Source organism: Kogia breviceps, chromosome 15, assembly GCF_026419965.1.
Source record: "Kogia breviceps isolate mKogBre1 chromosome 15, mKogBre1 haplotype 1, whole genome shotgun sequence".
Taxonomy (NCBI): domain Eukaryota; kingdom Metazoa; phylum Chordata; class Mammalia; order Artiodactyla; family Physeteridae; genus Kogia; species Kogia breviceps.
Genome location: NC_081324.1, coordinates 23,313,341 through 23,334,702, shown reverse-complemented (window position 1 = coordinate 23,334,702; position 21,362 = coordinate 23,313,341). Strand labels below are relative to the sequence as shown.

The 21,362-nt window shown below is 49.7% G+C and overlaps 1 protein-coding gene and 1 long non-coding RNA gene across 5 annotated transcripts in view; one reads left to right on the top strand and one right to left on the bottom strand.

The window, feature by feature from the left end:
• The window catches only part of LOC131742259 (uncharacterized), a 124,459-nt gene extending 103,483 nt beyond the window's left edge, over positions 1 to 20,976 (top strand). The window contains exons 6-9 of one of the 3 annotated variants that reach the window (XR_010836903.1): positions 3,199 to 3,314; positions 14,119 to 14,838; positions 20,153 to 20,407; positions 20,669 to 20,976. This is a non-coding gene — a long non-coding RNA (uncharacterized lncRNA). Of the gene's footprint in view, positions 1 to 3,198; positions 3,315 to 14,118; positions 15,365 to 15,528; positions 16,087 to 20,152; positions 20,408 to 20,668 lie in introns of those variants that run through there. The other 2 variants (XR_010836904.1, XR_010836906.1) reach the window with 2 other exon arrangements.
• The window catches only part of MYO5B (myosin VB), a 353,322-nt gene that overhangs the window by 29,249 nt on the left and 302,711 nt on the right, over positions 1 to 21,362 (bottom strand). For both annotated transcript variants that reach the window (XM_059039745.2, XM_059039744.2), the window contains exons 22-28: positions 19,553 to 19,786; positions 11,443 to 11,527; positions 10,303 to 10,451; positions 9,111 to 9,230; positions 7,097 to 7,237; positions 3,350 to 3,415; positions 455 to 694 (exon numbers count right to left, since the gene is read on the bottom strand). In XM_059039745.2, coding sequence (XP_058895728.1) covers positions 455 to 694; positions 3,350 to 3,415; positions 7,097 to 7,237; positions 9,111 to 9,230; positions 10,303 to 10,451; positions 11,443 to 11,527; positions 19,553 to 19,786 — 1,035 coding nt within the window. The remainder of the gene's footprint in view (positions 1 to 454; positions 695 to 3,349; positions 3,416 to 7,096; positions 7,238 to 9,110; positions 9,231 to 10,302; positions 10,452 to 11,442; positions 11,528 to 19,552; positions 19,787 to 21,362) is intronic.

Here is a 21,362-nt window from a genome sequence, read left to right as displayed (position 1 = left end):
AGGCGGCCTCGGGCCCTCCCGCCCGCTCCTCAATCTGTGCAGGAGGGGGAAACGTTAGGAACAAACGCTAAGTTGCACTTGCCACCCTGGGAGAGCTGAGAGGAAGACTTTCTTCACCTGGAAACAAAGTAAATAGCAAGGGGCAAGACCTGAGGTGAAAAACCAGGCCAAGGGGGCTGCTCAGGCTGTGGCCCAGGTTTACTCAAATTCTGAGCCTCATTCCTTTTGAACATGTTCCTATTGAGTAACTTCAGAAGATCCTAGAAACTTCCAGCAAAGTCTCCTGTGAAAAGTCATGCTGGGAGGACAGCAGGTACCTTGCTCTACTTCTAGAGGAGACTCTAAAAGACCCTGCTATTTTAGGTTGAAGGCCCTCCTGCGTAAAGAAACGTGAGAAAAACACCTCTCCCCCTAGCGTGGCCCCAGTGCCCCGCCCGCGGCCCCCTCTCCTCACCGAGCCCTTGCCAGCCAGGTGGCGCCGGTCGGTGCTCACGATCTGGGTCCTCAGGATGAGCACCTCCTCCTTGCGCACCTCCAGCTCCTCGTGGGCCAGCTTGAGCTGGTTCAGCAGGAGGCAGTAGCTGTCAGGGGTGCCGTGGGCAGCGCTGTGCTCTGAGGCTTGGTCGGCCACGGCTTTCCTCAGCTCGTTCAGCTCATTCTTCAGCTTCTTGTTCTCCGACTCCAGCTCCTGCCTCTGGAAGGCAGCCCGGCGACTTACTCATCACTCTCTGGAGTCCGCGCACCATCCCCGGGGGGCCTCCTCCTCCTCCACCTTCCTTAACCACCTGCCCCAACCACCTGGGAAGCTAAGAGCAACCTTCCCGTGTTAACGACGGGACACACAGTATACGTTCTATGTCAGCAAGTGGTCAAAGTTGGGGCCTGGACTTGAACCCAGACCCCCAGGTTATCGGTGCCAAGGATCTGACATGATGCCTGTATGGTCGCAATCCTCTAAGTGATTCAGTGGGGTTCGTATTTCTAGGTGTATTTGGCTCTGAAGCCCTTCTTTGTGGAAGTGCTGGGTTAACAATTTTAAACATATTGTTAACACAGGATTTCCTGGAACCCTAATATGTTAATGTATTTTTTGACTTTCCAAAAGAGAATATAAAATGCCTGATAACCTAAACTTACTTGTCTAGAGAGACCTCCCTGCCCCTTTCTTCTAAGGAGCATCACATGGACTAGTGTTTTGGAAACAGACCAAGAACATTGCTTTGGTCATACGGAAAGCCGCCAATTGCCAGTGCTAGCAGAGAAAACACTGCCAGTACACAGAGTCAAAAATACCATTGAAACTCAGTTTTGGAATGTATTTAAAATTTTCTAGGTAAAATCTTTAACTTTGTGTTTGAGATGAAGTCAGATAATTTAAAGTCTGATAATTACACATAAATTGCTGATAGAGCGCTGGAATATATGGGATTCAAAATTTCCCACAGAAAACCAAGAACATGGATAACTGGGCACTGGTTACACAGACATCACAGAGCCACAGGATCACAAAGCGAGGAGATCATTGGGTATAACCCCTTTACTTAATGAATGAGGAAGCTGAGGATGGAGCAGAGAAAGCTCACAGTGAGTTTAGAGGCTGGTCCAGGGTCCTTCCCACTACTGCACCACACACGTGGTCATTTCTGGGAGATTTGGGACCAGACATGGAGACAAGCGATTCTGCAGAAATGAGAAGGGCCCTGGGGTGTGGTGATTACTGGTGAGTCTAGTTATGAAGTTCAGGAGTTAAGACTCCACTCAGAGCCTGGGTGATTTTCCTTCTGCTAGCAGTGTGCACTCCCAGGACAAGCCAGCACTGCTTGGTGAAGGAGCACTGGGCTTGGAGGCAGGAGCCCTGGGTCCTCACTCTGGCTCGAGGTACAACTTTGTACCCCTGGAACCTTTGCTTTCTCAGCTGTGGGAATGACTCAGGGCTGTTCTCCTGAACGATATAGCTGTTACCAGAGTTATCTGCAGTCCTGTAAGTGGGACCAGGCTCAGTGGCCCTGGCAGACTGGATAAATTCCCAACTCCCAAGTCCCTGGGAAAGAGGACAGGGGAGTGGGAATGCTCCATCTAACGCACCTTTTCTGTACCTCCCACCCACCCCCGCCCGCCCGCCGCATCGCTGCAGTAAATGCAGGCCCGCTTGTCCTCAGACCCGAGGCCTTCCACCCTCCACCTGGCCACCTCCTGCTGGACACGCTGGGAGAGCCCTTGGCCTTACAGATCTCCATGCTGGTCTGGATTGTTTTTCAAAGTGAGTCCATTCCACTGGCCTATTTTACTTTAACTGAAACTGTATCAGGTAGGGAAGATACATGTGACATAATAATAAATATATATTTGGTCTCTGGCTCTGGTTCCTGGAAGAGCTTCTTAAACTCTTGTAACCTCCTAGTGTTAGAGGTGAGAGGAACATCTTCTATTATATTTGGTCTTAGTCCCTGGTTCCTGGCACAGAGCTCCTAAACCCTTGGAATTTCCTGAGTGGTGAGGTGAGGGAAGTGTCTTCTGTTATTCATCATAAGTCCCTTTCAACCATGAGGGAGTTTATGCTGAGGTAACTCTTGGAGGATTAGAGCCCTGCAGGGGCTCTAATTAGGGGTTAGAGCCCTGCAGCCTTCAGCCCACCCATCAACCTTAGGAAAGGGGAAGAGGAGGGCAGGAGATGGAGTTAAACGCCACGGGCCAATGATTTAACCCATCATGCCTGTGTAACGGAACCTCCACAAAACCTCTCAGTGACAGGGTTTGGGAGCTTCCGGTTGATGAACACGTGGAGGTGTCTGGAGTGGGCTGGACACTCCGAGTCCCCTCCCACACACGTCACACCCCTTCCATCTGGCCTTTCCTGAGTTGTACCCTTCACAGTAAACCAGTAATAGTAAGCAAAATGCTTTCCTGAGTTCTGTGAACTGTTCTAACAAATTATCAAACGTGAGGAGGGGGGCACGGGAACCCATGATCGTAGCAGAGTCTTGGGGACCCACCGATGTGATTGGCACCTGAAGAGGGGCTGAGCCCCTAACCAGCAGGGTCTGTGTTAACCCTTGGAAATTTGTGCCACAATTGAATTTAATTGTAGGACTCCTAGTTGGTGTCCACAGAGAACTGGAGAATTGCTTGAGGTGGAAAACTCATACATTTGGTGTCAGGGGTGTTTGGAGTAAAAACAAATTTTCCTTCATTTCACAGATGAAGAAACTCAAGTGCGGGAAGGGGAACCTGTGGGCTTACGGCTTCACTTATTCGTAGACGGAGCTCAGGACTGGACTTGCCTTTGCCCAGCACCATCATCCGTCCTCCGAAGGGTGAGTTAAGGAAGCTTGTCTTCTAAGAATCTTACCTTCAGACTATTGTAGGCGAGATCTGCATCCTGGTCCAAATCTAAGTCACTGCTTGGCTGCTCCGCCTGCATGGATGAAGAGGCAGGGAGGTGAGCACGGGCTGCAAGGCAGCTGGTTCCACAGGACGATTTCCCACCACAGTCGGGACGTGCTTGTTTTGCCCTTGCTTGTGCCCGGCACTCCCACCTTCCTGCCAAGATGCAGCTCAGTACCTCAGGCCACCACAGAGCTCCCTCCTGCCTGCCCACATCCCCTACATAACTTTATTCACACGATCTTCACAAGCACCTACAGGTTGAACACAAATAACACTGTGTTATGGGCTGAACCATGTCCCCCAAAAGATACACCGAAGTCCTAACCCATGGTAACTGTGAATGTCACCCAGTTTGGAAATAGGGCCTTTGCAGATACAATCAAGTCAAGATGAGGGCATTAGGATGGTCCCTAGTCTGATGTGACTGGTGTCCTTATAAGAAGGTGAGAGACACGCACACAGGGAAGACCCCCCCCACCCCACGTGAACTGAAGATGGACGCAGAGCTTGGAGTCACGCAGCTGCAAGTCGAGGAATGCCAAGGGCCGCCAGCAGCCCAGACACTCAAAGAGAGACATGGAGCAGATCCTCCCCAAAAGCCTTTAGGAGAGTATGGCCCTGTTGACACCTTAATTGTTGGCTCCTGGTCTCCAGAACCACGAGAGAATAAAGTTATGTTGTTTTAAGCCATCTAGTACGTGGTACTTGGTTTCAGTAGTCCTAGGAAACCAGCACCGTTAGACTTGTGTGCTTATTAGGAAGGTTAACATATAATAATGATGTACTTATGAGGTTTAAGAGCCCCTCTTCATTTTTTTTTTTTTTTGGCTGGGGGCGGGAAGTGTGTGTGTGCACATGTATACTGTTTTCCCAACTAAGTCACTCTAAGCACCTTGTGGAGAAGCCTGCTTCCTCTGTGTCGCTCTACAATAGGCAGTGTGACAGCTGGCCCACTACGGAGCACCATGAATGCTGCCTGACTTCACAGCTCCACAGCTGGTGGGTGTGGATAGCAACAACGGAAACACTAGCCCATTAGGACTCAGCCGAGCCAATGACTCCTATCGTTGTTTGGCAGCTATTGGACTTGACCTGTCCAATGAGAAGAGGTAGAAACACCTTCACAAATGGTTAATTGCTAGGGGTGATTTCAAGGAGTGAGTGATAGTTCCTGAATGAGATCGCTTTTTGGAGCTAAAACCTGACAGTGCTTAATTAGATATCCACAGTGCTAGCAACCTGAAGTCCAGCTGTGGATGGATTAGGTGGGTCCCAGGCTTGGAGACTGGGGCTGGATCCAGGTCAAGGAATGTGACACTGGCTGCACTGTTTCCAGCCTGCAGCCTGGGAAAGCGACGCTCCAGGGTACCAGTCTCTGCTTCATCTCCCACCATCCCCAGTGGTAGGGGATGTGACTGCTCAGGGTCACCTCATAACCCGCTGGCCTGGGGAGAGGCCTGCACCTGTGTTCTACGTAGCATGGGCTTGCTGCACGACCATGGATTATTGTTGAGCGCATTAGGTTCTTGGGAAAGGGAGATCATCTATCCAAATCTGAGGAGCTGTATTAGGGTGGACCAGCAGTCGTTTCTAAGTGGACAGCCCACTGGAATCCCCCTGATAGCCATGGTGACTTTGCCAGGCCCGGGGAAAGGGAGCCAGATGGACGGGAAGTCAAACACATGGATGGACTGGCCCAGAGGCCCCACCTCATGACAGGCTTGGTGACTCCCTCACTGACAGGCTCCCTACAGACCTCCCTGTCATTCCTTATCCAGAGCCTGGCCTCTCTCTATAGCCAAGACCTGGGCCATATCGCCCCAGACCAAAGACCTAGGGTGGCTCAGAATTTCTCTTGGGACCCAGGGTAGATCCAAGAACACGATCTCTGAAAGCTCAGTTTCAGGGTTTCTGTGGAGGGATTCCATACTCTCCTGTGGCCCACTTCTGCCTTTCTTACCAAACTCTGGCAGAAACAAGGTCATTCTTCTTAAACAGAGATCCTCAATGCACATTACAGGGCTGTGAGCCAAGCCTGCGGTTCTAACTTTTGCTCAGTGATTATTTTTTAATGAAAGATATACCCCTTTTTATCTAGTTCCGAGACAAGCAGAAGTCCTAAAGCCAAGATTCCAAAATTATTTGGCATTTCTGCAGTGGGGAGCCTGGACAGTGAGTCTTCAGGGACAGCTGGGTGGCCAGGAACTTTCACGTCAGGCATCGTCTGAGGTCTGTGCAGCTTTTCATCTATTTGATTTGTGTTCGCCTGTCAGGGCAGATTCTCTTCTAATTGAATGAGTCATTTATAAACCTAATCCTTTTACCCTCCATTCTGAATCCAATCCACCTGAAAGATTTAAATCCATCAGCAAGATTGACCTCCCCACTTACTGCTCAGGAAAAACCCCAAGAATTTACCAGTAATACCGATCAACATCTGTATCACATTTGATTGGAAAGGGAGGTCGGGTGTTACAAAAGGAGGAAGTGTGTAGGGGTGGGGCGGGGGTAGGGCTGAGCATGCAGGGAGGGGGTCAAACCCCACAAGGGGCAACTCAAGCCTGAGAACAGACCCAAGGCCTTTTACAAACCCACAGTGAGGTCAGCTAATGATGTGATCCATGTCCGAAACGGCCTCATATCCCATTAGAAGCGGTCCTCATAGCAAGTGACTCTTATCTCCCTATCACTGCTAATGGCAGTGAGCGCTCTCTATTCCTACAGCACCAATCTGTTTGTACTCAACCTGGCATTTATTTGAGCGCTACCAATGTTTTTTTTATTCTTCATCTGTGTTATGTCTGGTCCTCCTGACCTAGATTACACATTCCTCGAATTTATAATCTAGTCAATGAGGGGATTTCTCTTCTGTTTGTATCTCCCTTATTTAATAAACATTTTGAACACCTACTATGAGTCCGGCACCAGCACAGTGCTGAGCGTAGCATAGGTGCCCAGTGGGTCACTGGGATGGAGTGATACATTTGGGGACACTAAGGTTTCAAAAAATATCTTTTCAAGGCCCAAGATACTAATGATAATTTAGATTGAGGCGAGGCTGCAGTCCTGGGTGACTGCAAACTTGGTCTGCCCCTGACCCAATGGGACTAAACTCAAGTCCACACCAGATTCCAGGTACAAACAGGCATTGATTTTCTCTAAGATTTGACTTTCGCCTATATCGTCGACCCTTGGATCACATGAGTTTGAACTGCACAGGTCCACTTATTCGTGCATCTTTTTCAATAGTAAATACTACAGCACTGCACAATCTGTGACTGGTTGAATCCTCAGATGCAGAACCAGGGCCGACTATAAGTCACAGGTGAGTTTTCAACTGTGCAGAGGGTTGGGTGCCCCTAGCCCAAGTTGTTCAAAGGTCAACTGTGTTTATACTCTAATTACACCCTGGTTCTCTTTGCAAGTGGGTGACAATGACACAGGCTCCCTGCTGGCTTCACCACTGGAAATTCTTTGCCCTGAAGGTACAGGGGAAGCTGACTCCTGTCCAACTGGGGTGATGTGGGCATTTGCAGAGAAGATTCAATGTGCCATCAAGACAAGATGAAGCTCTTCCCTGAAACCCAGCCCCAGCATGACCTCTCATGGTCACACCTGACCCCGTGAGCCCTGGCAGGAGTGAGCTGGGTCATTCTGACACCAGCACCCTCAGGGTGCGGCCCTGCGGGCTCGCAGCTCCTTCACGCACCGGGATTTTCTTGCCGTCCTGCTGTTCTTTCTTCTCCAGTTGCACCTGCAGTTTCTTCCTCTCCTGCTCAAGCTCTCGCACCCTCTTCTGCAGCTTCAGGAAGACTGTCATGTCCATGGCCGCCTTCTCCAGGCCAATTTCCTTCCGAGGAAGACAGGGAGCAGGAAGAAGAGGTTTTAATAGCACAGATGCCTTAGGGAACACACAGCACCCTCAGTGTCAGCTGTCTCCATCGGCTGTCTGTCTTCCCTCTCCCTCCCAAACATCAATCCACGCCTCTGAGACAAAGCCAATGCCAACCAACTATCATTCTCATATTAAAGTTGGTGCTCCAGGCTCATTTTCTGTCTACATAACATCTGGGTCTCAGCCACTTATATTCCTCCTGTGTGAGCCACCTAAGATGACCAATCATATACGCTAGGAACAAATGGATAAAGACACAGCCTTTTTATTTGGAAGTTAAAAAAGAGCTCATTTCTGGAAAATGGTCTCACACAGAGAAGTTGTAAAACTCAGGATCTAACACTTCCTGATGATGGATCAATGTGCTTACTAATCACCGTTAAAACTGCTGTCGAACACCACTTGACTGCACCTTGAATCAAAATCAATGCTTCTCTTGCCAGGGAACCCATTTATCCAACAGATCCTGCAGCATCAGTTTCCCAGTAGATTTCTTCCTTCAGATTCATGCCTGGGTTTGACCTCCAGGGTCTGTCACATGTGGGTGTGCATGAACAAACATGTGTATCGGCACAAGCATATCCATACGGATCTTAAAAGTACATGTTTGTACATAAGGGACAACATAATTTGGTTCAGCCAGCACTTAATGAATGCTTCGTGCTTAGCCAGCACTGGGCTTGCTGCTCTGGCCAATCCCAAGAACCAGCCTCAGCTTCCCGGAAGAACATAAATCCACTGACGGAAGTGCTTATGTCTGCATGTAAACCGTCACATGTATGAACACCTGGGTGGTGCATCTGGAGTTTAGGCTGACCAAGCCTCTGGGACCCAGACTTAGGAGACTGCAAAGCAAAACCATGGGCCTTAAGCCAGCATTTATTAAATGCTTACTAAGTACATACAGCAGGCAGCAAACCACACCAAACTGTACAGCAGACAGACCTTTACCTGGAGGACCTCCTTTTCTATCCTCCCACCCTTTATTCCATCACTCGCCATCTCCCACCATCCTTCACTTCCCTTTACAGCACTTAACGCTACTCGCAGTTGTATTATAAGCGTCTTCCATCAAGTGATTAGTGTCTAACTCTCCATCAGACAAGCTCCGCGAGGGCAGGGACCTTCTCTGGCTCGATCACTGCTGTTTCTCCAGCACCCGCCAGCAGTGCCTGGCACAAGGATGTGATCAAAGCACATTTGTTTTTATAACCGTCCCTCTTCCACGTCTATCTTCATGTGCTTCATACGGTTTTACGGGCTTGTGATTTTCTGCTTTTCAAATGCCAGAGGAAAAACTGTGTGCCTATGTACCTTTGATAAAATTACACAGACTATAAAGACCACTGTGTGACTCTAAGAGGCTATTACCGACAAAGATACATTTTGTTCAGCAAATACCTGTTGTTTCAAATATTTGTTGCTGTCTTCTGAGTTCTAGCCAGCTTCTAAGTCAGGAAGGGAAATTTTCTTGTTGATATTACTACATGTGCTGTGATACTAAATGGGGATGATAAATTATATCTCTTTTAATGACTCAGCTGTTCCAGCTATTTCACCTCTCTGCAACAGGTCCTCAGTTTTGCAAGAGGAATCAAGGATCTTCCTTTTTGGAGAGCGGGAACAATAATGTATTGCCTTGCACAGTAAATATTAACTCTAGAGAACTGTCTATAAGTCTGCCACAATCTGAGTGACCCTGCTGTCAGGAATGAGCCCGGGGAACTGTGGTGCCAGAAACAGAACAGCACTGGTGGGGGAAGCTCCACACAGGTCACAGACCCTCCCTCTGGAGCACAGACAACAGCCAAGAGGCTGCCTTACTCACCTCAACCTGCTGGAGGGCATCTTCTGTGTCTCCGACCTCAGATGTCGAGATGGAGGGGTAATTAGAGTCAGATTCTAAGCTACTCTGGTTTGATGGGTTCCGCCTGTGGCCTGGGGTTTGCTGTTTAGGGAGAAACATGTGAAAACCCATAATGAACTAATGTTAACAAGAACTATTATTTTTCAAAAACAGTAGACTCTAGAATTGGACTTTTGCCTCCTTTGTCAACAAGAATAGGTACCACTGTTTCTTGCAATGATGGCTAAACAGAGCTATTCCCACGAGAAATTTCACCTACAGTTCTTACATCCGTCCAGCTAAGCAACAAAATGACACTTGGAAGAGAACACAGCTCTGCAGCGGGTCTGTGTTCCCTCTAAATGAAATGCAAATCCCTAACATTGGGCCGATTTCTCTGAGAAGTCCTGGGGAAAAGACGCTTAACCTTCGAACAGCCTGAAGTACACAGACAGTCCTGTCACCGCCTCCCTCTTGAAGAGAACACTGCACACCGGCCCCTCAAGGCCCCTGCTTCAACCTGCACTCCACCAATTCTGTTTCTGAAAATAGTAAGCATATTAGAAATGGAGCTTATCATTTATACTGTTCACTTAAAAATTACTCTTTTCCCCCCTTGCATCTGATTGGGCGCTGAGAGTAAAAACTGATCTCGGTAGGAAAATTTTAGATTTCTATACATGTTCCTACTCAGCTTCTCTTCCTGGTTCCTGTGCAATTAACTTATTCAGTCGCGTTTGAATACGCCTTTCTGGAGGGAATAGTTACACGGGGTAAAAGAGAATGACAAATCTTGAAATATGAAAACGTTCCCCTGTATCTGCGTGGCATCGAGGATTAGGAGAAACCGTCAGACCCTTGCAGGTCTGCCCGCAGCTCGTGCTTCCCACACCATTCCTGTTTCCACAGAGGGATTCTCCCAGAATAGGAAACAAGAAAGAGAACACATTTACGTGGGTGGAATTTTCCTTCAAGTCCTAACCAAGAGGACTCACTGCCCAGCTACTTGCTTGTGTGAGAACTACCCGTGGGAGGGGTGAGAACTGACGCGGGGAGGCGACACTGTTCGTGCAGCACCCATCACCGAGCATCGCTGTGCCAGACGGCACTGCGGGGGCAGCGGCGCGAGAACAAGGGCTGCAAAGCCGGTGGGCAGGAGAACTGCCCTCCTTGCCTTTATGATGGTCATCTCGTCCCGAAGGTTGTCGTATCTCTGCTCCAGCCGGGAATATTCCTTCACGAGGTTCTGGTACCGGGAGCGTTCCTCCTCCAGCTCCTTCTTCATCAGCAGGTTTTCCTTGACGGAGTTCTGGGCAAATTCATCTGGAAAGCAAGTGCACGGAGCTGCACGTTTGCTTGGCATGGCTTCCCCAGGAGCGTGACCACTCGTGCCTTCTGACTAAACTCTTGTTAAAAGGCTGCCCACCACAAGCTCACAACACAGATACTTGGTGAGTTTATTCAGCGACCTCACCCTCTGCAGAGCCCAGGGCGGTTTGCTCCCAAGGCTCAGCAGCAGTCTTCGGAGCGGGGAAGGCCCACTCTGCCCCTAGGGGCTGGGGAGAGAAGCCAGCTGCACACACAACTCGCTCAGCTAACATGCCAGACTTTCTCTTACGACAACTGTCATAGCAACTGCTGGCAGCGATGCTGGAAGAACCCAGGTTCTGTTCCAGAGTTTCTTCCTTATTCCTGGTCTTTCAGGTTCTCGTGCAGAGAGATTAAAGGAGATGCGAGGAGATAAGGCCGCAGGTTAGGTGGGGGGAAGGAGGGAAGGCAAAAAGGTAACATGGGTGGGCTTTTCTCGCACTAAAACTTATGATTCATATCAGTGGAAAGAAACAATTTTTTTTTTCTTTTGCAGTACGCGGGCCTCTCACTGCTGTGGCCTCTCCTGTTGCGGAGCACAGGCTCCGGACGCGCAGGCTCAGCGGCCATGGCTCACGGGCCTAGCTGCTCCGCGGCATGCGGGATCTTCCCAGACCGGGGCAGGAACCCGTGTCCCCTGCATCGGCAGGCAGACTCGCAACCACTGCGCCACCAGGGAAGCCCAGAAACAATTTTTAAAGGGAAATTTAAAACAGTTAAAGACCGTGCTGGGTGAGTCTGTGCACTCAGGTGATCGAAACTCCTGAAACCAAATGTCAGCAGCGGGATCTTAAAGATCACCCTTCTTTTTCATCTCTCTCCTGTTGAAACCCTTCCCCACTGCAGCATCCTGACTGACTACACGCTTGATAGAAATCTTTGGGGGAAATCAGTGTGGAAAATAACTTAAAATCCAAAATGCAAAGTCCTGCACTTTGGTGCCTACCTTTAGGGTGGCACAGGATTTGGTTGTTAAGCCGTTCCTTCTCATCTTTCAAGAGCGCGTTTTCTTGCTCCAGGTCTGCAACTCGCTGAAAGAGGGAGCGGGGGAAAAATATTTGCCTGTGAAGCCGGGCAGAGGAAAGGCTCCTTTTGTGAGGCTTGAACTTCAGCTGGTTAAGTTTAATGTTCTTTTTACTAAAGAAAATGGAATCGGCCAAAGCTGCTTTCATTTGGGGATTAAAATTGTACACTGAAAGAAAAATCCCATTAGAACAAGGCAGATGAGTTTACCACTGTTTATGGTTTTGCAATGCCCACAAAAATCTCATGAAAAGTCTATGCCAAGGTCATATGCTGTGTTCAGGATCTTACAATGATAACTGGCCTTCTTGTATTTAGTTCCGTGTCTTGGTAAATTTTGAGCTCTCATATTTGAGTCTCAGGAAAGCCTAAAGCTCACAATGAAGAATTATCCCTGGTCTTCACCCGCCCCTGCCCATGTCTATCTCACTGGACCCGCACAGCTCAGATGCTGGGGAAGGGAAGGAGCCTTGCTATTGACTTTCAACTGGAGGATGTGAATTATGTTCAATGAAGCTGCTGTTTTACTAAGCACAGTACCCTGTGCTAGGTGTGGCAAAAGACAAAAAACTGAGTGTAAGACAGGCTCCCAGGCTTTGGTCTGAGTGATGAGCATAAACAACCTCGCTCCTTTTGGTTGAAGAAATCAGTTCTGGCTATCTTTGGTACATTTTATGACCTACTGGGGAGAGGCTTCTTCCCAACCTGTGTAGAAAAAGCCTCAAAATGCCATCCTCAGTACAATAACAGAACACGTGATAACCAGCCTGTGCAGAGTAGCTGAGACTAGATGGTGACCTACCAGAATTGCTACCTAGGAGACTGTGGCATGGAATCCAGGGGGAGAGAGGATCACACAGATCCCAGAGGACCCACCTGCACTCCCTTGAAATGCTGCTAGACCCCGTGGCAGGAAAAGCAGGAAAGGAGGCCCCAGGGATGCTGGCTAGAGGGCAAAAGCCTTGGAGAGGTTTGAATTCCAGCTGGTTATGTTTCAATGCCATCTTCCCCTCCTTCTGGCTTTAAAGATAAGCTTAAGGCATCAAGAGGTGAGTTAAGAGAACTGTTCCCCCAACCCCCAGCATCACGTAGAAAGGGTCAGGAGAGAACTTCAACGAGGCTGGAGTCCAGGAGTGAGGTCTGTTGTTCTCCCCTTCGGAACTCAGAAGGCAGTGACTCCCACTTAGGTGCCTTGGCCCCTCTGGGGAGCTGCTGATAGTCTGCAGGCGGCGTGCTCTCTAAGGATCCTCACAGAGAAGAGCAGACACACAGTACTGGCAGAGGCTTGCAAAAAGCTCCAAGCCATTTGTTAACCCTCCATTAACACGACCCAACTCTTTCAAACTTCAAGGAGGTTTCAATCTCCTTCAAAACGTGGCTCAAAACTACCTTCCAGGACACTGTCCCATCCTGGCAACGGGACACTGCAGCTCCTTTTCACCCTCAGTTCAGATGGACTCAGTTTCCCTCGTCAGCTCATCTGCAGATGTACTGCTGAGAGTTACAGGAATGAGGCTCTGACTAGTGAGTGCAATGCTGACACTACTCTAGGTCGAGAACCACTGGCATTACGTCTATATATTCAGCAGACCCCTTCCAACCAAGTAGATTATTACCCCCTTCATGGTCAGGAACTCTCTCTATGGAGAATCAGGCAAAGGACCATGTTCTGCCTCCCCACAGGATATCAAATGAGATAAGGCTAGTAAATATGTATACACTCATGTAATTAATTATACCAAACTGTTATCTTCGTCAACAATTTATTTTTTATTATAATGGACACAACTGATGTTTTGTGTCTACAGAGAGTAAACCTGACTTGGTGGTGAGGGCAAAGTATAAAAGAAAAAGCATCGAGATGGATGCTGTTTTATCATCAAAGGCTCCCACTTGCTAAGCCTAGTTCTGGCCCAAGGGGTGACAAAGGGCAAGGCTGTCACTCATCCATCAGACACTTCCTGATGCGCTTCTCTGTACCAGGAGCCTTGCCAGGAGCTAGGGGATGCAAAATGAACAAGACTCAAGGTAGCTGCCCACAGAGACGGCCCAGCCTAGCAGGGGTGAGGAACAGGTGGGTAACACTGAGAAAACAGGTAAGGGCCATAGCAGGTTTCCGTAAAGCAGAGTTTCTCAGCCTTGGCGCTATGGCCCTGCCCCCTTGCAGACACTTGGTTTCCTCATCCGCCCGCTCAGCCTGGACCAGAGGCCTCAGCAGGACCCAGGGGCCACGTTCCAGGCTGTCACATCATCAGTACCTGGCCCGACGTGGGCACCTAACGCTTGTTGAACGAATGAATTGCCCTGCAGATCCAGTTAAGGAGCCTAAGCTTTCCTCATGCAAAAATCAGGACTCCTTTAAGGGGTTTTTTTGTTGTTTTTTTAAAAATGTGTTTATAGTTGACTAAAACATCTAGAAGACATGAGCTTGTTTAATCAAATAATTCAATTCGGCTCAGGAGGCACATACACCACAGGAAAAAAGCACTCTTTAAATTCATCTAATTTGCTGTTATTGGACGCAGTTCACCACCCACTGACCTCACGTGTGCCTTTAAATTAGTTTGGCAAATACTCAAAATAGCTTTCCCTTTTCTAGGTGTACAAGTAAAGTCAAACTGAAAACAACCAACAGAAGAAACCACGTGGTGTGAACCTCTACGAAAAAAAGCCCACCCAGGGTGCAGCCAGAGTGAAGCTCCACCTGGTGCCACAGTCAGGAGGGCAGGACTCCAGTCCCCCTCGGAGAAGCAAGACTGCAACCTCTGAACCAGTGGACCCCGGTGGGTGGCTGTTCAGATCAGGCTGTGAAGTAACCAGACCCTCCATGGAACTAGGACTTCAATTCCCTAAACCACCTTCTGTATACACGGGCAGCTCACAGAGCAGGTGGTCACCTGAGACGGCTTCCAAGATCACTCACAATGCTCATCACTGTCCTCTGAGCGGCCTACAGGCAGGCAATGTCCCTCTGAAGTGGAGCGTGTCATATGCCCAGTAGAGGGCGCCAGCCACCACCACGAGGCTGGACCTGAAACCTCCACTCCTCTGAATGCAGGCAAAGATCATGAAGCTTCGTTGCAACCACCTGTGATCTAAAATCTCAGCCAATACTCCAGCTGGCGGGCAGCCACGGTTATGAGCGTGTACCCACTAAAATCTGCTGTTGTGCAGGCGCCTCATTTCTTTCCTCCGTCTCCCTCCAAGGCTTTGATTCCAAAAGACAGGCCTCGGATGAACTCAGCTTTGTTATTCTAAGCCATTCATCAAAGTGGCATTGGGGAGCTTTGCTTGTCTTCCTGCCTGAGCAGTTCTGGAGGTAGGCGCACAGCAGGAGGGATGGGCCCCGCCTCAGCTCCACATCCGGTGGGGGGGGGCGGCAGAGGGTGCTCCCCCAATCACACTTCCCCAGGTGCTGGCCGTCCCCAGTCTCCCCAGCCAGCTAGCATATGGAGAGTTTGTTGGCCGTCGTGGTGGGTGACAAACTTCTGCAGCTAAATGGCCTTCCTTTTGTTGTCAGGGACGCGGGCTGCAGGGGGAGACGCTAACAACACAGAATCAGGCAGGCGTGTCCTCTCAGCACGATAAATAACACCCTTGCCAGCTGTGGGGCCTCATTAAACATCTTTCAGCAGCTCCATTTTTTTTTCGGTGGAGGGGTCTTTTAACTCTTGCAAGGCAATATTTTGGGAAGCGTTCCTTACCTCTAAAAGGCTATTGGGGACAGATCATGAGAACCAACACTGGTGTAAATGAAGCTAGTTTAGTCCCTGGTAAGTTAAATGAAACAAATGCCTCAGCTAAGTAACTGCCTTTACTAGTGATAATGTTTGGGGATACAATGTAGCTTTGGGCTTTCGGTTTTGTTTTGACTTATTTTTTCAAGTTGGGTTTTTGCACTGTAAAAAGAGCCCAATGCAAGTTTTCTAGTAGAAAAACCACAGCTGGCTGTGGCCCTGAGCAGACCTGGTCCAGCTCGTAACCACTAGGCCACCCTGCATCCTGACAGGTCAGAAGGCTGACATACGAAGGACAGCGATGTTGAAGCCTGGAGCAGGCCTCAAACGCCTGGTTCCGACAGCAGAGTTAGAGGAAGGCGTTCGGGGCGGGAGGGACCTGGGTGTGCTGCAGGGACCAAGTGCATCAGATAGACTTGCTCATCTCTCTGGAGGGTTCACGGCCAATGTTGCCTTCAGGGTCAGAAGATCCTTCCTGATGTGACCTCACCACCTTCCTACCCTTCTCCCTGCTCTGTCCACCTCAGCTCGATGGCCTCCTTGTTGGTCCTTGAACCCACCCAGCCTACTCCCACCTCAGGGCTGACGTACCTGCTGTGACACTTGTCACCTGTTCCCTAGAAGTCCCCATGGCTCACTCCTCACCTCACTCAGGTATCTTCTCAGAGGGAGTCTGAATGAAACACACCTCCCCTGGCCCCAAAGATTCCCCTCTATCCCTTTACTCTGCTTTATTTCTCTTTATTGCACCTGAGGGATAATTTGTATTTGATTCCCATCTGTATACTCTCCAATAACCTCCAAATATTTACGCTCCTTAAGAATGAGAAGGACTTTTAAAATTGCTTACTTTTGCACCAGTGTGCAGAACAGTGCCTAACAAATACACTCAATAAATAACTACTGAATAAACAAAGGTCTGTGAGCTTCCATGATTTCTGCAGTGAGATAATGTCCTTCCATGAGACGGCATGGGGTCCTCTTTCGAACAACCATCAGCCTCCTTATGAACCATGAAGCCTGCTGGTAGCACAATTCTGAGTCTTAACGGGCCAAAGAAGTCCTGTTCTATATCTTCGGCGGGGAAAGACTCAAAACATTCCACTGTGAGAACCCCCCTACCCCCAAAAGCAGATCTTTTTACTTCTATTTGGAAAAACACAAAACCTTTACACTGGAACTATCCAAGGTAACTATCCACTGGTGGTTCGGTGGCTGATGACACAATACAACACGGAACCCCAACTGCACCAGCCTGAACACTCAAGACCTGTGGGGCTCACAAGTGTCAGGGACCCTCGATCAGAGCCAGGGACCTAGCTGTGGGCTGCTCTTCCTCACCCACCCACAGCCCTGCTCTGAGCCAGGCCGTGCTGGCCTCACCAGCAGAGCAGATTCTGGATAATGAGCCATTGCCTCTGTGTCAAGGGCAGCCCTGGGACTCATGTCTCTTTCATCAGGGATAGGAAACAGCACAGCTGCACAAGTCCGTCAGCGCAGGGATCACCGATAGCTTTAAGAAGGAACAAAATATACATCCCACAGCTAAAAGGAAAGGAGGCTCCAGGCCGAGGTGCAGACCACTCTGGGGAGAGGCCTCAACAAGGACACCTTTAATAGAACGACCGTCAGCTAACTTCTGCAGCTGATGGGGGTGGGTCATGCCCAGGCTCTGCCCTCAGGGCGGCCTGGCCTCCCACAGTCCCAGGCAGCATGGCCATGTGGCCTGACAGTGAGAATGCTGTCAGAAGTGGGGAGCCCCAAGTTTACCAGCATGCCAGTTCCAATACAACATTTGCTGACAGAAGTATCAAATCCATTAATTAAACATCTACCAGCAGCCAGCTCCCTCCCCGCTTCGCCAGTCTCATCAATCTTGTTCAGCAAGGAGCAGGCTGCTGGACAAGCCGGAGAGGAAACCAACTGCCTGATTATTCAGCGTCTGTTAAGACTGGACATGGTACCTTTGATAAATATTAAACCCAGACTAGGCAGAGAAGAACCAGAGGGGGAAAAAGCCAGCCCCTACTTGTCCTACCCCACAGCCACCAGAATAAACGTTTGGAAGACCTTAGAGAAAGAGAAACGTTTGCTTCCACTTTTTCTCCTCCTGGAAAAAGATGGACATCACACTTAATCATTTCACGGCAGTTTCTTAAGTTGCCAGCTTGGGACTTGCTTGTATTTGGAGTCAGGGAAGGTGCTTTTCTTGTTCTGCCTCTGTGGCTGCTATTCCCTTTTTGGCAGTGTCCCTGAATTTTTCTTTTTTCTTGCCAGGACCAAGCTCTCATTGTATTGATATTTAAGACCCAGGTCCAGACTTCAATAGTAACAGTTTTTCTAAAGGAGAGGAGGCCGCATCCCGCTTCCTTATTTGGCTCACAGGATATTATAAACCCTTAGGCTCCCTGGACGAAGACGTGGATACTTTAAAAGCACTCTGAGTCCCCAAATCACAGGGCGCCAGGGGAAGCAGAGAAGGAGCCTGGGGGGGTCCATGGGTCAAGTGCCCTCTGTGGAGGCAGAGACTGCAGACCCCGGTTTTGTGATCTGCCGGGTTAACAGACTTCCCAGCGTCTCATGTGACCAGCACCCATGTGCAGGGAACCTGCTTTTCTTTTTCTCCCAGGGTCACCAATGTCAAGAGTTTCCAGTTCTAATCTTGGCCTCTTCTCTCTGCCTGTGGATTTCACCATCTAGTCTTTTATTCACATACAAGGGTTACTGTCTATCTGTTGGCAAGGATCCATAAGCAACAAGTTTGGAATTCCACGCTTTATAGGTTACAGGCTTATAGCTACATTGTAACGGGAGTTTTCTTAACGGGAGTTTTCGGTGCTTTACGCCGAAGAATGAAGTCCACTCCAGGCGTGGTGGGTGAACTGGCAGGTTTATCTGGGCAACAGGCTGCAGGGTGGCCTCTTTTGTGCCAGGCTGCCTGCACCGGTAAGTCCTATGTCTCAATTTCCTCGTCACCTAATCCCCGTGTGGATCCCCCTTCTGACTCTGGGAAACCCCCTGGGATCTGGGGAAAGCAGCGGCTGACGGTGGGGAAGTTCTGCCCAGGACTGGAAATGACGTAGGCAAGCCCAACAGGAGCTGGGTCCGCAGGTGGACGGCAGCCCGCCCATTCTCCTGTTGTGCCTGAGGGCTCAGCCCGGGAGGAGGTAACTCGGCACAGGAAGAGAGAGGCACTACAGAGCAGGGCTGAGGGAGGTTCTTTTTCCTTCTAGAAACCATCAGATACCATCTCATGGAGCTGACTAGCTGCAAGTAGAAGGGGCCTAGAAAACAATCTAAACCAACCTTTCTTCTTCTTCTTCTTTTCTTTTTTTTTTTAAAAAACAGATGAGGGAACTAAGGCCAGTGAGATTTCCTGCATGCACTTGGTAATGGCAAGGCAGGGATGAGAATCTGGAAACTCCTGTGTCTACCTCAGGATGCTTTCTGTGGCAGCATTCAGCCTGCCCCAATTTTTAAACACTGAAAATTATTATTTCAATGTTAGGAACACTGAGTCCTTCCCTCTTAGATTCTTAACCCATCGTGACTCTCCAGTGATGGACAGGAACTAAATAAGTGGGCAGTGTGCCATCTTCCCTGTGGCCCGTGGGTTGCCGTAAAGATGGGGGAGAGAAGCAGCGTCCTGAGACCGTGGAAGGCTCTGCAGGGGCACGTGGGACTTCCCTGGTTTGAACGGCTATCTTGGCAGTGGAGAAGGGAATCTCTGTATCCTGACAACTGAGATGGGGGAGTGGGGTCCAATCCCATTTTGTGGGGTGGAAAGTAAACCTACAGAGCACAGCAACCAGAGGAGATTAGTCAGGCTGAAACTATCAACACTTAAACTTAAGGCAAATTCCCCCAAACACTATGATTATGGGTAGGGATGCCTAGAGGTTGCCCCTAATCCCTGCAGGCAACATTAAGAAGAAAGGCCACTACCTCTGCACCATCTCTCCTGCCAACAGGAACTCAGACTGCAGAGCGGACTCAGTGGCTAGTTCTAGACTATAAGGAACAGGCCCAAAGGCACATGTGTGTAACCTTTCAGGGGATGTCATCATATCCAGGTAATGGCAGAGACTCAATCAGCACTTGTCAGGTGAATGGACACGTGCTTGTGCGGGTTCCCCCAAAGCAGTGGCACTTTACATCTAAACGCAGAGGGATGGTCAATCTTGGGCACAGGCCCCAGTGAAGTCCATGGCAGTGTAACAGCTGGAAGAAGAAACCACTCAGAGGGGTGCTCCATTAGCCAGCCACCACCCAGCTGCCCCTCTGGCCCCGATATACCTTTCTCAGCTCATCCTTCTCCCGGGTGTGGGCATCCTCCAGGACCTTACGCTCCGAGTGGGCCCTCTGCAGTTCTGTCCGCAGGCTCTCGACCTCCTCCTGTAGCTGCGGGCTGCTGTCCCCACCCTGGCTCTGCTGGTAGCAGGCCAGCTCCTCCTTCAGCTTCTCTACCTCCGTGGCATGTGTGGAGGTGATGGCTGACAGCTGCTCCGACAGCATCTTGAACTCTTTGTTCTGGGAGAGCACCAGCAAACAGGCAGAGAGGAAACACAGGTGGAGAGCAAGGTTAGTGGGACAGGAACAAACATGAAGGCAATTAAAAAAGGGACTTCCAAGGCAGAATTAAACCTCACAATCGCCGAATGCTTGAGTGCTTTCTTGGCATCTCCCTGACAAAACTCTATTGTGAACCTAGGAGAAATATAGGAAAAGAGAAAACACCAGTACTGACATTCAAGGAGTGTTGAGGAGCAGTGACAGGGCTGGAAGCTGGCTGACAGTGGTTAGCCTCTGTGTCCGGCTGGAGAGATCTTACGCCTGGTTTTTAAGTTGCAGGAACAATGTTTTTGGCTTCTTGGAACTGCAGCCTTTGCTTTTCAGGATTCCCTGCTCTTTCACACTGGGCCCTCCTGTCCTTGGACTCACTGGCACAATGAGCTGCAACCTAATCTGCTGGCTCTGAGACAAAGGACCTCTTCAGCATCGCCTCTTCCAAGGAGGTCCTCCATGGGGCCTAGGGATCCCTCCCACCACCTGTCAGCTTATCCTGTAAAACTCTGACTCCAGAAACTGATGCCCTGGCAGAACCCATCCCTGCCGACGAGGTACCCAGTCATGTACCTACTCAAGCAATAGGTAAGTGAGAAGCATTCCCCCAGGTGCCTGGCAGAGGTACACAGGGGGACTGGGAGGCAGACTGTGGATGAGCTCACACAGAGGAAGCCCTGAGGACCCAGGGCCAGTGTCACGTGCTAGTGTAAACATGGGCAGAAAGTGGTGCTGCAGTTGAGCATATCAGCTCAAAGTGGTCAGCAGGGAAAGTGGAGTGGAAGAAGCAGGGTTCTCCCAATAACCAAGCGACAGTCATTGATAAGTCTTCATTGCTATTCTCTGCAGGAGCTCCAAGTAGAACAGAGCTAATGGCTAAACTACCAACAAGCTGGAGCATCAGGAACCAATGACTAATTCACACCAGCAATGAAGCTTCATGGAAAGCAGTGAGGAGTAGTAAAAGAACAGCTGTTGGACCCAGTACAACACCATGAATGCCACAGGACCTTAAGGCTGAGACCCATTGTTGGTGTCCAAGCGGTACATTTCCCTCATTGATACAGCACAAAAAGATCCTCCCACAGTCTGTGGAAACCTCCCAGTTATTACCTGACATGCCCTTATGTCTGGTCTGGCAGTCAGCCTTGCTCTAAGTAATCACAAATAAGAAATCTAATTAGGTAGCATCTGTTTAAAAACCCCAGTGCCATCTGCACAGCCCACCCAGGTCTGGGTCTCCCAGGAAGCTGAAGAGTCTCTGCACAAGGGGGGCGGGGTTCAGGGAGGGAACACGTGTTGGACTAGCCTTTGTTCTGCTCTGGGCGGGAAGTGAGGTTCCTCCAGGTGTTGCAGCCTGGGTCAGATCCCCGGGACCGGGCTGTGGAGGCCTCTAGATGGAGCAGGTGTGGGGTGTGGAGAGGCACACAACGTGATGGTGACATCCTGCTATGGGCAGTGATGACATCCCAGGACCCTCATGCAAAGATAACACGTCTAGGAGGCCAGCTCTTTGCTTTCATTGACATGCACGCTGAGGCGA